Source organism: Corythoichthys intestinalis, chromosome 4, assembly GCF_030265065.1.
Source record: "Corythoichthys intestinalis isolate RoL2023-P3 chromosome 4, ASM3026506v1, whole genome shotgun sequence".
In the NCBI taxonomy this organism is placed as follows: domain Eukaryota; kingdom Metazoa; phylum Chordata; class Actinopteri; order Syngnathiformes; family Syngnathidae; genus Corythoichthys; species Corythoichthys intestinalis.
This window is the reverse complement of record NC_080398.1, coordinates 29,175,176-29,189,305: the sequence shown is the minus strand read 5'-3', so window position 1 is coordinate 29,189,305 and position 14,130 is coordinate 29,175,176. Positions and strand designations below refer to the sequence as shown.

Genomic DNA, 14,130 nt, shown 5'->3' with positions numbered 1-14,130 from the left:
TCTGTGCTGAATATCGACTGTTGTTTCGGCTGAATAATAGCCGCCATTAAATCGTTCGATCAAACATTTAGTTTAAACTAGTATAAAATTACATGCGGGCTTTGTATGCAAGTATGATTAGAGCTCTGTTCTGAGCTAAAATGTGCCTTTTTATCGGCGGAGACGCTGGTATCAGACGCCGAACAGGCTGTGCCTCAGCCCCTGTCCCCCTTCTCCTCCCTCATTGGTTAACCGGATTTGCCTTTTGTATTTACCCTACTTTCGAGCCCACTTGGGCGGATTTAAAGACACCAAACGCTGAACGCCAAGTAACAAGAGTCCAAATGTCTTCTCATATCATTGCATGAAATAGTGTTCTTCCCCTTGTTAATACAATTGTGGCCCTTTAAAGACCCCATATAGGGTATATATATAAGCCATGCTAGTCCATATGGCATACAGCCTGTGCAAAAATAACAAAAGCTGTCGTGTATTGTAATACCATTCTGCAGATTGGTATTGTTTTTCTTATTTGGTCTGTTGATATGTTTCATAAATCACAAATGTTCATTCTAAAAGGGAACCACGGATGGAAGAACTGTAGTTCTTAAAAGAGAAACGTTATTATAAGTAAAATAATTGGATATTAAAACCCTTCTTGATGTTTTTGTTTTTATACAATTTTTTTTAACTAGTAGGTCGCCATTGTTGTTGACGTCGCAGGGCGGTGACGTCACTGGGTTACGCTGTCGGACTTCTAGAGTATGACTCTAGCGACATAAACATGTCATCTGTTCAGCCCTTTCAATTTGAACCTGAGAGGAACATGAATGAGCATGACAGCACTGTCGATATTTCAGAAAACGAGCAGCAAAGGGAAAATGAATAGGAAAGACGAGATGAGACGAGATGAAAGTAGAAAAAAACAGTGTTCTGCCAAAGTGTGCTACACGGCGAAAAGTCCTGCAAGAGGCGAATTTGACACCCAAAGTACTACGGTGTGCTTTCAGCTTGTTTTGTTTAGATGCATACAGACAGAAAGATGCTTTAAGAAAATATTTAAACGTTTTAATATCAAATAAGGGTGGGTTAAATATGCTATGTGACTAATGTGGTCAACAGAGCAACAATCTGCTTTAAAGCTACCACAAGAAAACACAATGCTAAAAAGTATGAGAGGGAAACGCATGCAAAAAGTATTTTGAGGCAATGAAAAGGTAATAAAAGACTCAATAAAAGTACTTGCCGCTTTTAACCGATTTGCGCATGTGTTGGACGTCTCGGCGTGTAGGAAGGAATTGCAGAACACCAGTAGTGTTCGTCTAGTGACAGTGCCGGCCCGAGCGTCCATTGCGCGCATAAAACATGGTGCCCTCCGTAGGTCAAAAAATGTACTAAATATGTATTGATTTTTAAATCAATGGCAATATTTTATATGCATCTAATGACATATTTTAGTAAAAGAGAACAATTGCGGCTTATCAGAGCCAACAAGTATTCAGGTCCAAGGTTCCCTGAAACATAACTTGTGCAAGTGGAAATGGAACTTGATTTAGATGTTCAACCCATAGAATAAACAGCTGACTTTGGAACGATGAAGTTTCTTACATATCAGGAAAAAAAGATGTTATTTTCTACTAGGGAACCTGAATTTTGTTGAGTTAGGTCTGATTTTTTGGGTCTGGAATCCAGAACTAATTCGAGTTATTCTCTATCACGGGGTACTCGAAACTGGTCCTCAAGGGCTACTGAGGGTCCCGATTTTTATTCCAACCGATCAGTGTTGTTTCTGGCAGCCCTTTTAATTTTTGTCTTCATCTTTTGGACGATGATACTTATTAGTCGTAGTCATATTCTAGTCATCTCAAAATGTGTTTGTCTAGTTTTTTTGATGACATTTACTCAAAATGTTTTTGTCTGTAAAATTTAAAAATCTTACTCCAAAGATAAATAAATAAAAGTTTCCAACTATTTTGAACTAGCATTGACAGACGAGGAAATCTATCACGTGATAATACACGCTCGCTAGGAAAGCATTACCTTATTTTTAATTAGTTATACCCTCCTGAACGCCACGAATTGTGTGTAAAAAAGATGTCCGATAGTTTAAGAGGACGCTAGCCGTTAACACGAATGTTATGCTAATGCCAGATTTACATCTAGTAGTGTGTGATGATCACTCAGCACAGAATTTTAAAGAATAAAGCAACATTACATATTCCCTCTGGCCAAGATGCCAACATGTCACATGACTGACACAACGCTACGATACAGGCTCATAAAATAGTCACACATTGTGAACATGTGACAGACACTATTTCGCATTTTCGTCTCGTTCTCGTCTTGTCAGACGAAAACTGACATCAGGCTCGTAATGTTTTAGTTACCCAGAACACATTTTATCATCTTGTCATCGAGATGTAAAAAAGCGTTGTAGCCATCGTTGAGGAAAACAACAGTGCAACTGATTGAGCACAGACAATTTAACCAATGAGGTTTCTGCTAAAACAAGCAGCACCTGACTCCAATCAACTGATTACACTTGTAAGACATCATATTGGTGCAAAGGTGTCGTCTTGTTTTGTTGGAATGAAATCCTGCCCCTACTGCGGCCCTATGTGGAACAGTTTGGTGACTACTGCTTTAGCACATAAATTTTTTTTGAAAAAATATGAAAAATACTTTACATTACCTTCTGTGTCCTATGATCACGCTGGCGTGTTTAAAGCAAAATAGAAAATAACTTAAAATAACACAAAGTGCACGGCAGTCAACATTACTCAAAAAATGCAGATTTCAAACTGTCTTCCAGTTTTTATTTGGCACCGATAGGCAACCGGAAAACTGGAAATATGTTTGTTTTAATTTGATGTCCACTAGAGGCCGCTAATATTCTCCAGACAGCATCATTTCTTTATATTTTTTCAATCTGAATTTCAGGCTTTTCCTGTATTTATGGCCTAATATGGTAATGTGATAGATGATAGTGTAATAATAACAGTTCCTATAGAGGACACTGTGCTGAGAAAAAATATACCAGGCAAGATACCGATGGCATGTTTAACACAACATTGTTATGATGTCCATCCCAGCAGAAAGAATCTTTTCTCATAAAATGAAAAAAAAAAACACAGAATACGAAATCAATGTAAATAAAAAGCTAGTATTTACTGGAAGTGGCTGCCCTTCCTCTTGATATTATTCCTACCCATTATCCAAGGGCGTAGGTTTGGTCTCGACATTGGTAGGGACACTATAAAGGAAATTGACAGTGGTTGTGTTTTTTTTTTATTGGGGGTGGGGGGTAAAATGTATGCACAGGCTGCAAAAAAAACTATATTATTATAAATTATTAGATTTAGATATGTGATGTAGAAAATAAATACATTTTATTTAATGAATAAACGCACAGTATAATTAATGTTAACAGTAGAAAAGCACATACAGGATGACGCTTCTACTGGTTAGCAAGTTCACACAGTTTAATGTTATGCTAACTCTGATGCAAGCTGGACTTTCAGTAGCAAAATTAGTGGCGTGTTCCCCACCTCCACCACATTCATGTCTTTTTACATTACTTACAGTGGCTGCTGCTGGCCAAAAAAAACTTCTAATATCCTTTCTCTTTGAAGGGGGTGACATGTAAGTCTGAACATCATGAAAACAATTCACTTAATAATGGTAGGGTTTATTCTATCTATTCTATCCTTACAACATATGGGAGGACAATCTAATTGAATTCATGATTATTATATCATTATTATTGCTTAAAAGTTGGTGGGGACAATTTGAGCATCCTGAAAAGTTGGTAGTGTTATGTCCCTACCGTCCCTATGCAAATCTATGCCCTTGCCATTATCACATGCACCTGTGCTAAAGTATTGGTGTGTATGTGCGTGGGTATAACCGACATCACAAAATGACTGTACTTATAAGCTGTGTCATTTTTTTGTGGTTCAATATTATCTCTATTATCAGAGGCCTAAAACATTCATAATTTGCATACTTACTGTCAATACTTTGGGCATTGTGAACTGTTATATGGATGTCAATTACACTACGTATAATTGCTGTAACATGCACTTGTTATGTAAAATTATTTCAAATATTGACATATAGTACATTGAAACATGAACAAAACAGGCAAAGCGACAACATTTATTTAACACTATGTATTTTATTTTTTACAAAGGATATTGCTACTGTATTTATTAATGTTGTACCGATACTAGTATCGATCCCGATACGGCACTAAAATGATGTCATCTGTATAGTGGAGTACTAAGCAATAACATGCCGATGCTGTGCAAAATTTACTTTTCGAGATCTAGTTTCCAACCGCACGTTGGCCTACCCAAGATATCCGCCAGTTACGTACACGACCGTTAAAAACAAGGAAGCACAACCAGTAGATGATTTTGTCTCAGTGTGTTTGCTCTCTAAAGAAGACAAACATTGGTGCTTGAGCGACACCAAAGAAAAACTCACATTGTTCAGTACCTACGGTACTTAGAGAGACCCCTTTCAAAATATAGACTTACTGTGAAAGTAGGGGTTCACTAAAAGTGATGTACTATAATAGTAATGTACAATGACCTGCCTGTGAAAGGTGATATAGAGGGACAATGTAGTATATAGAAAAACTCATTTTGCCTCTAACACGAGCTTTAAACTGATTAAAACACCCCTAATCGTAATAAAACACTCTTTTGACAATGTCCCTTAGTGCCTGTTTTAATTTTTTTGCTCGTGCAATAAAAGGCAAACCGTGCTTGCTTCTGTTTATTTCACACATCACAAACTTAAAAGTTTACTTTAAAACTGATGCAATGACACAAGAATGCTCAACCAAATTATTTGATGTCATCTAACAAAAGTCTGATGGTGTCATGCGTACATATTTACACGATAACACAACAAATTACCGTAATTTTCGGACTATAAGGCACACCTGACTATAAACCGCAACCCACCAAATTTGACAAGAAAACGACATTTGTTCATAGATAAGCCGCACTGGACTATAAGCCGCAGCTGCTCAATGTAATATGGGATATTTACACCAAAAGATATTAATCAGTAACACTTTATTTGACAGCGTCATCATAAGACTGTCATAAGAGTAAATGAACCACTATGAAGCTTTGAACTAATTGGCTGCAAAGCTTCATTACTTCAAAAAGCTTAATTTGGCCATCACTGCTCCCTTGGGGGAGACAGTCAACCTCTGCTGTCAACACTGTTGTCGTCTAACATGCCTCCTAGCATGCATTGCAGCGCTACAGATGTAAATAACAATCAACATTCATGTTCTGTGCCAATTATGTCTTCAATTACTGTTCCAGTTGTTTCATTAATTGCTAGTTATGTTATTTGGTAACATTTTATTTGACAGTGGTGCCATAAGACTGTCATAAGACTAAATGAACCACTATGAACTAATTGGCTGCAAAGCTTCATTACTTCAAAAAGCTTAATTTGGCCATCACTGCTCCCTTGGGGAGACAGTCAACCTCTGCTGTCAACACTGTTGTCGTCTAACATGCTTCCTAGCATGCATTGCAGCGCTACATATGTAAATAACAATCAACATTCATGTTCTGTGCTAATTACGTCTTCAGTTACTGTTCCAGTTGTTTCATAAATTGCTATTGCTATTGCTATAAAATATGTTATTTGCTAACACTTTATTTGAGTGGTGCCATAAGACTGTCATAAGACCATCATACTTATGACATGACACTGCCATGAACATTAATGTATGCTTATGACAGATGTCATTTTGTGTCATCCGGCAAATGATCACACTTTTGAATGGATGGAAAAGATCCGAGCTGGACATAAAAGGAGTTAGTGACATTATTTGCCGGATGACACTTAATGACGTCTGTCATAAGCCTTCATTAATGCCCATGACAATGTCATGTCATAATTATGACGGTTTGATGACAGTCATATGACGCCACTGTCTAATAAAATGTTACCGATTAACCTAAACAAATCAACAAATAACCGCACTGGACTCTAAGCCGCAGGATTCAAAGTTCTAGGACTAGATTACCACCACTCGAATTTGACTTGCTATTTGCGACATTGAAGCTGAAAATGAATATCTCAGCAGAGTCCACTCTGAAAAACGTTCTTCCCTCCTACCAGTTACCTGCCAGTAACTACAGCTGACATGTTGACCCTGGCATCTCTCAGGTGATGCCGCTCTTAAATTATCCGGCGGGGACGCAATCGCCGTAAAAGCTTGACGACCCCTCCTTGAGAGGACCTTCAACTCCCCTCATGCTACTTGTACTCTGCATCCCCGCGACCCTGACAACTCTTTCCCCTTTCCGCAAGGTGGAGGAGGGGCTCCGTTGACGGTGGACAATGGCTGCCATGACGACAGTACCCAGCTATACCCCTTCACTGTGGGTGCGGATGTGTCACGCTCTCCCGCGGCTGGACCTCACCATGCAGATGAGGGACAACCTTTTTGCCCCTGACAGCTGGGAGTACCAGCAGGTAATATAACTACACACACAAACGCACTAGTACACTATTACACACTCGGTTCCAGGTGATGTCATGCAATCTGTCACATCACGCTAGAAGTCCCAGAATGGATTCATGAACAAATCATTAAAAAACGGTCCTCAAGCAACTTAAAAAAGTCAAAACCAAAGTTGTTTTTGAATGTTTATTCAAAGCTTCATTTGACACAAAATACTGGTATGTCTAAACGCAAGCACACACATATTTTTTTGTCAATTTACCTCTTCCTGCAGAGGTAAACATAGCACATGACCACTTGATCTACTCATCAACCTTTTAAGCACCTACTCAGATGAGTATTGAACAGGTCAGGAAAAGATAAATATCACACAGGATACTTTTAATGGGTACGAAAGTCCATGCAGGCTTGAATGAATCCAATCAAAGATAAGCAAAACAAGTCTAAGTACTAACCAAGTCATCAAAACAGAATGTTTAGTAAAATATTAATTTTCAAACACAAAGGAAAAACAGGCTAACAATATTAGAATCAATGTTGCGGTGTTATAACCCCAAGGCTATTTAAAATCGAAAGGCGCAGCAACATATGTAGACAGACAATTTTTCTTTGCCCCCTGTGAAAACAAATAGCAGTACAGCTTACTGAGAAGTTATCAGTAGAAATACTTTGTACTGCCCCTACGCTGCAAATTTATCATGTCTTAATCGGATTGTTTTTCTTAAATCTAGTCAAATAATCTTCTCCATCTTGTTTTGAGTGTTAAAGACTAGTTAACAGATTAATGTTCCAGTTTATTCCACTTACTTTAAGTAAAAAATAAGTAATAAATTTGTTCTTATTAAGCCCATACATCTAAAAGTTGGTAAATTTTCACCTGAATAAAAAAAAAAAAAAAAAACTTGCTCAAATATGGGGAATCGATACATTGTGCAAAACTACTCTAAATGGTTTCTGCACCCATATTCCAAACCCAACAGGAAATCGGGTATTTTGGATTGAATGTGAAATTTATATTGAGTTACAGGTAGCATATCTGAGACATTGGCACCTAGGGAATTAGTTGGATCCTCCTCAAAATTGGTTAGACTGTTCATGAGACATATGAGATCTTAAGTTATCAAAATGGTGAGTTTTCATTCACAAGCCTGACCTTGGCGGGATGCCAAAGTCAGCCATTTTTTTTGGCAACACACAAAAATTCAATAAATGACTAACAACTCCCTCATACAAGGTTCAGTCTTTTTCATATCTGGCAAGTATGAGAGGTATCCCAGCCGGAACATGACTGCATTGAAATATTACCTATTAGGCCTGGTGCTCCCTGCTGGGAACAGGAAACGCCTTTTTTTACTAGACATGGAGGAAAAAAAAAATCAATTTGACCTCAAAACTGCATCAGGGGAGCCTTAAAATCAGTTTTTTGTTTAGTTTAAATTTAGTTTATCTGCGCCAAACTTCCCGTGCTTGGTGAGAGTCGTACCCTGAAGGGTCCTGTAGGGGTCATTTGCATCAACCCTACAGCGCCAACTGGCGGCAACAGAAAGTCACTCATTTTACTTATACATGTCCAGTTCTTTTCAGTCATTGTAGTTACAAGATCTTTTGTAATACTCAGTTTTAACGCCCATGTCCACATGTCTCTGTCTGTTACCGTGACGACCCTTTGTGCACACTTGGTCAAATTGGCTCAATAAGAAGATTCATTTTGGTTTTGAATAAGGACGTGGCTGCACAGCTCAGTAGCGCCTCCTTTTTGTAGGACCGTCTTCAATAGGGTTTTTTTTCTCCTAGGTGTGTGAATGTATTTCTAATTCCAAAAAACAGGGGCGTTTCGAGCATGTTAGGTTCTCGTGAGATGATGAGAGGGGGACGACTTGCCACCACCCTGACCTGCGTGGCATCCGAGTTGCGCTAAAGTGCGAGGGCCCCTTCAGTCCTGCATGCAGGCCTAGTTTCACTTGTTTCTAGTAGATTTACACTGAAAACAAGGGACTTTTAACTAGTTTTAAGGAGACGTGTTTTTGCAGTATAGTGGTCACTGTGTGCACAGCAGAAGCAGCCACATCGAATAATTTTTTATGCATGAACTTTTGTATTTTTACCGTCTATTTAATTGCTTTTTCATTCATTTCACTAGGAAATATGATTTGAGATACAAGTATTTTTAGTTGCTGAATTAGACTAGTCCACAGGTGTCAAAATCAAGGCTTGGGAGCCAGATCTGGCCTGCCACATCGTTTTGTGTGGGCCCCCGTGTTTTCCGAAATTTCCAGGTTCGCGGTGAATCAGTAACAGGCACACTTTTGCTCAATAGACAATGTTTATTGATTAGAAAACGCAGAATAAATGAGATTTATTGATTACAATCCCACAAGAGCAAGCAACAAGCATCAAAAACAAGCATAACAAGGGTAACGATGACGCTAGATTTGAGTTTGTCAATCCCAGAATCCCCGCGCTACGTTACAGCACAACCAGGTGTCCCTTAGCAATGAAAATCGCTTACCGTGACAAATGAGCGGGAGCCAACGCTCCGGTAGGGCGGCGAATGAAACAAAGCTAGGCGATCCGCACGTGACCCGCTGGCGGACTTCACGGGTCGCCCGGAAATTTCCGGTTTTGTAGGGACGCGTCCCGCGGAGGCAGGGAGGCCAACCTCCGTCTCCGAGCGGCGCGGCCCTGGCCAATGACAAACATTAAAGCTTCTTTTGGTTCAGCCCCCTTGAAAAAGGGCTTTTCACATGGGACAAATGAGCTGTACTGCAACAGTTGCAACAAATGGTAAATATTATGGGTGCAAAACAAGTTATCTCGTGAGATTCCCTTCTAGCTATGGGACCCAGGCGTATAATAAAACAATACTATGGTGCAAAACAAGTTATCTCGTGAGATTCCCTCCTAACTATGAAACTCAAGGTAAAAAACAATAGAAGTTGTTACAATCTAGGTCACAGAAGCAACCATCACAAAGGCATGATTAATCATGTAAATATAAATATGTGCATTGTCTTCATGTTTTTTTTTGCTTCAGAAACAACATCTTTTCCCTTTCCCCCAAAATATATTTTTGGGGATTTTTTTTTTTGTTTTTTTTAACAATACAATATTAACCTTTTTATTCCTAATTTTTGTTATTTTTACTAAAAAAAACAGAAAAACAAAAATTACACACACAAAAAAAGAATATTTTATGTTTCCCCATTTTAAATAAACAAAAGAAAAAAAATGAATAAAAAAATGTAAAAACTTAATAAAAAAATGACATTCCTGCACTAGCTGATCTTTCGTTTTTTTTTTTTTTTTTTTAAATTTATTATTATTTTTTATTTATTTTAAACGCTCTACTAGGTCACTTAGTTGCACCTGCTCCTATGCGTGCACGAAGCTTGTTATCAACTTGTGCGTAAAAATCTAGACTGCCACGGGCAGCGAGGATCTGGATTTTCGCACGTCTCGATGCGAAATACAAGATTTCACCCGTCTTAAACAAACTCTCTCAAAGTGCGTGCTTGTGACGTTTCTGTGGCACAAAAGGGAGGATGTGGTCGCTGCTAGTGGTGGTGAGAGAGAGTGCAAATTATCCCGCAGAACACAGAAACAAAAGTGACTTTAAGTGCTCAGAGAAGGCCAAGAGAAAGGGAATGAGTAATGCGAGGAGGTTGCTGAGGGGAGGCTCACTGCGATCCAGCCAGCCAGCGGCGGTAGCGAGCGAGAGTCGCGCTGAATGTATTTAAGTAGGTCACAGATTATTAATAGAGATTCAGGCGTGGATAGATAGAAAGAAACGAGAGAGTTGAGTGGGGGAGAAAGAGAGAGAGGTAGTGGGATGGTGGGGAAAAGGGAGGGGAGGGGCCGGGGAGATGTAGAGGTGGGAGTGACAGACGGGCAGATGGATGAGAGGATAATACAGAAAGATGCGCGCTGAAAAACGCATTTCAGTAATGTTGACTTTATGACACACAGCCCGATCAAATGCTTGATATGGCTTAGTGACATCGGCGGCCTCCGTGTGATATGCCTGTGAGCTGCTCACAAGAGAGCGAGGCTCGCTTGATATGAGAGCATATTTCATGGATCTTTTGCAATTTTGAGAATGCACAAATGTGGGGGTACTGACCAATTCCTGCATGCCAGGAAGACAGACTGCTATTGATGGCGATAGACGTCCAATCCATTAGAACTGGGAGAAGCCGGCAGTGTTCATTCGCTCTCACTTCAAATAGATTGGATGTCTATCATCATCAACTGACTCAACTTCTATTTGCTATCCTACTTCTGCATTCATACTAAGCAGCCAAGTTCAAAGCATCACCATATTTCTGACCTCAGTGACCTTTGACCCTTTCTCTTCTCATATCACCAACTAGGGATGGGAATCGAAATCCGATTCCAATTCCGAACCGGTTCCTAGTGTTTCGAGGCCTCGACATCACAATGAAAAAGCCTTAAAGACCAAATGTGAGGTAATTTCATTACATGCCAAATAGGGTCACAACTAAAGTAATTAAACATTGTCCAACAAATAAAGCATGAAAAAATTATTCATATGTTGTATATTTGACAAAATAATCGCGTTTCCGAAGTTCGAGCCTGAAACGGGACGAACCCGGAAGTGATACGTCACACCGGGAACAGCGATGGCAGCTCCATACATACGGCTGCCATACAAAGCCCTTCAAACAACTATTCAAACAGCGATATAAGCGATAGATCGAGCGCAAGGGAGGAGATCCAAGTTTTTGAAGAGTTGGAGGAAGAAGAGGAGGTTGGAATTTTATGTTGGACCTAACATGTATTAGCCAGATGCTAATTAGGATGCAAACAATGTGCCTCGACTACCTGACATGGAATGGAGACAAGACCCATCAAGATTACAAGATTGGTAAGATACAGGCTGTTATTATTTTCATGAATTGAAGATGCAGGCATTTGCACATAATTTTATGTTTTTGTCTATCTGATGACATTATTTAAAAAAAATAATAATCAGACTTCATGTTCATTTTGGTAGATCCGGCAGCTCTCGTGCATATAAAATAATAATATAAAAACGTTGGGGGGAAAGAAGGAGATGAGTCGTTGATGGCTTTCTCCACTTTATTGTGGCAACAATAAGAAAACAAAATAATAATGGACTACCACCACATTCGACCGCGAAGTTTTGCTTCTCGCTCATCTCCCCCCTCGCCTCCTACTACTCACAGCTCTCCAGTCCCAGCGTCTCTTAAACGGATCGTGCATAGTGTCTTGTTATGAGCTTTTTGTTGACAAAGGTATCGAACATACGACATGCTGACAACTTTATTTCTTTATTAACACATGGAGCTAACAGTACAAACACAGCTTGGGGCTCTCGGCAGGCTGTGCGGAGTGATAGATAGAGCCTTTGCCTCTCTATCACACTCCCGTGTCACGTGACCAAAACAAGCGTACGTTGCGTGCACTTCAGGGTGCCTCGAAAAACATTATATCAGAATATTACACGCAGTTAGGACATTACAGTATAAAATAAAATAATAATATGCATAAATTCATTTACACAACAAATCCCAAGAATTGCATGTAGTTGCAATTGCATGAAAATTAATGTCATATGAAATAGTCGGAGATTTGTTGGTGCACTGAGAAGCTGGACCAACAAATCACACTCGTGACATTAAAAAAAAAAAAAACTTGAAATTTGCAGCATCTTGGGAGCAAGCAGCCAGGATCAAACGGTATTTCAACAAGCCAAAAAGACTGTTGCATTTTCTGTCTTTTTTCAAAAAGAAGGAAGATCAGAAGTCAGAAAAGCACATAGAAAAGACAGAAAAAAAGGAAAGTCCCACAGCATGGCAAGTGGGCATTTGCGTTTTGTTTTCAGCACCATTTTCTGCATGATGTAATGTCCGTAACTGTGTGCGCGCCCGTGAATGGGCCATCGGACAGCAGAGTTGTGACGTAGCGGGAAGTGAGGACAAGAGTGCGGCGTGAGAGCGAAGTTGGCGGTCGCATGTTGCAGCAGTCCGCTGTTATTTTTGTTATTTGTTTTTTAACTGTTGCCACAATAAAGTGAAGGAAGCCACTATTCATTCCTCTCCTTTCTATTTCCCTATTCGGGCTATTACAATATGTTCTGGGACCTGCTTTCCGACACCTTATGATTTACAAATTAAGCACTGTTCCACAACAGTTGGCTGCTCTTCTTTGACAAAGTCATCAGTCATCTATCCAAAAATCACACTTACTTTTTTGCAAATCCTTGATCATAAGCAGACCGGTTGAGGGAGCAGGCATCTTTGAAGTCTTTGTAGCAGAGAACACGACTCGATGACGGCGTGAAATTAATTCACTTAGTGCGAACAAAAGATGTCCATTTACGTGCCCTGCTATCCTTCAGCCACTCATACAACTTTTCTTTAGATTGAGCATTTTCGTTGTCAAGGGCGTTGCTATGGGCTAAACAAAGAATCTGGAAGGGTTGCGTTAAAAAAAAAAAACGAAAATATGCTTATAATTGTTTGGCCATTGCTATTATTCAAAAACATGGTTGGCCAACCTTACTTCACATTTGGTCTTTAACGATTCCTAAAGACGCGTCATCACGTGACGTGATGTGTCTTATTGTCCGGATGCATCAAACTAGCATGGCGCCAAGAACCACACGCTCTAAAGTTTGGCTACACTTCACTAGGAAAGTGAAATGACAGGTTACGATGGTTTAGCACGAGCATTGCAGCCGTAAACATAACAATGACTGCACATAGGTTCAAACGCTTGAAAGTGTGTCTTCACTTCACGAGAAAAAAATTACAACAAAGTGACTTGCAGTCATTGCAAGGTGGAGATAACTGCATCGGGAGGGAATACGACTGAACTGTCCTCACCGAGACGCTAAGGCTCAGTCCTGGCTATACAGCTAGCTAAACTCCCAAATGACGATGCAGAAGACGTTGGTATAATTTGCTGACTTTATTCAACCATCACTTGAAGAGTGAAACTAAAAATAGATATGAAACAAATCAATTTGGTCCCAAATAACAAACAGGTTTGCATCAACGTAAATCAGCGATGATTAGCTGCTAATACAGTAATAACACAAACGGTTAGCATGCGTTCGCTAGCATTAGCACAAAGTTCAAACCACTACACTGGATTTAAGTGTCCGATCGCGAGTGCAAATACACAACAACAACACGAAAGATGATACATACAGACGTTGCCTCTGTAGATATTTTACAAACATTAACAAAAAACGTAGGCTCGTAGCAGTGTTTCCCTCTCTCACTAACTCGCTCACTCGCTTGGATGCTTTGTAGCTGCACTTCTTCTTCGCGTGCAAGCACGCTCTTCTTCACATAAGCGCGTTCTTCTTCACGTGAGGAAGCGCAAGGGCGCCTCCACTTGAGCGTGAAAGCACCATAAATACTAAAAGGCATGCATTTCAATATAATGGTAAATAATACACTTTAACACATATTGCCAAAGGCAGAACAACGACCTACACTCACCAGCCACTTTATGAGGTACACCATGCTAGTAACGGGTTGGACCTCCTTTTTCCTTCAGAACTGCCTCAATTCTTCGTGGCATAGATTCAACAAGTTGCTGGAAGCATTCCTCAGAGAGTGTGGTTCATATTGACATGATGGCATCACACAGTTGGT

At 39.7% G+C, this 14,130-nt stretch overlaps 1 protein-coding gene across 3 annotated transcripts in view; it reads left to right on the top strand.

The window, feature by feature from the left end:
• Positions 1 to 14,130, top strand: part of ttyh1 (tweety family member 1) — an 86,036-nt gene that overhangs the window by 12,674 nt on the left and 59,232 nt on the right. For all 3 annotated transcript variants that reach the window (XM_057833673.1, XM_057833672.1, XM_057833674.1), the window contains exon 2: positions 6,328 to 6,492. In XM_057833673.1, the coding sequence (XP_057689656.1) occupies positions 6,358 to 6,492 (135 nt within the window). In that variant the 5' untranslated portion in view covers positions 6,328 to 6,357. The remainder of the gene's footprint in view (positions 1 to 6,327; positions 6,493 to 14,130) is intronic.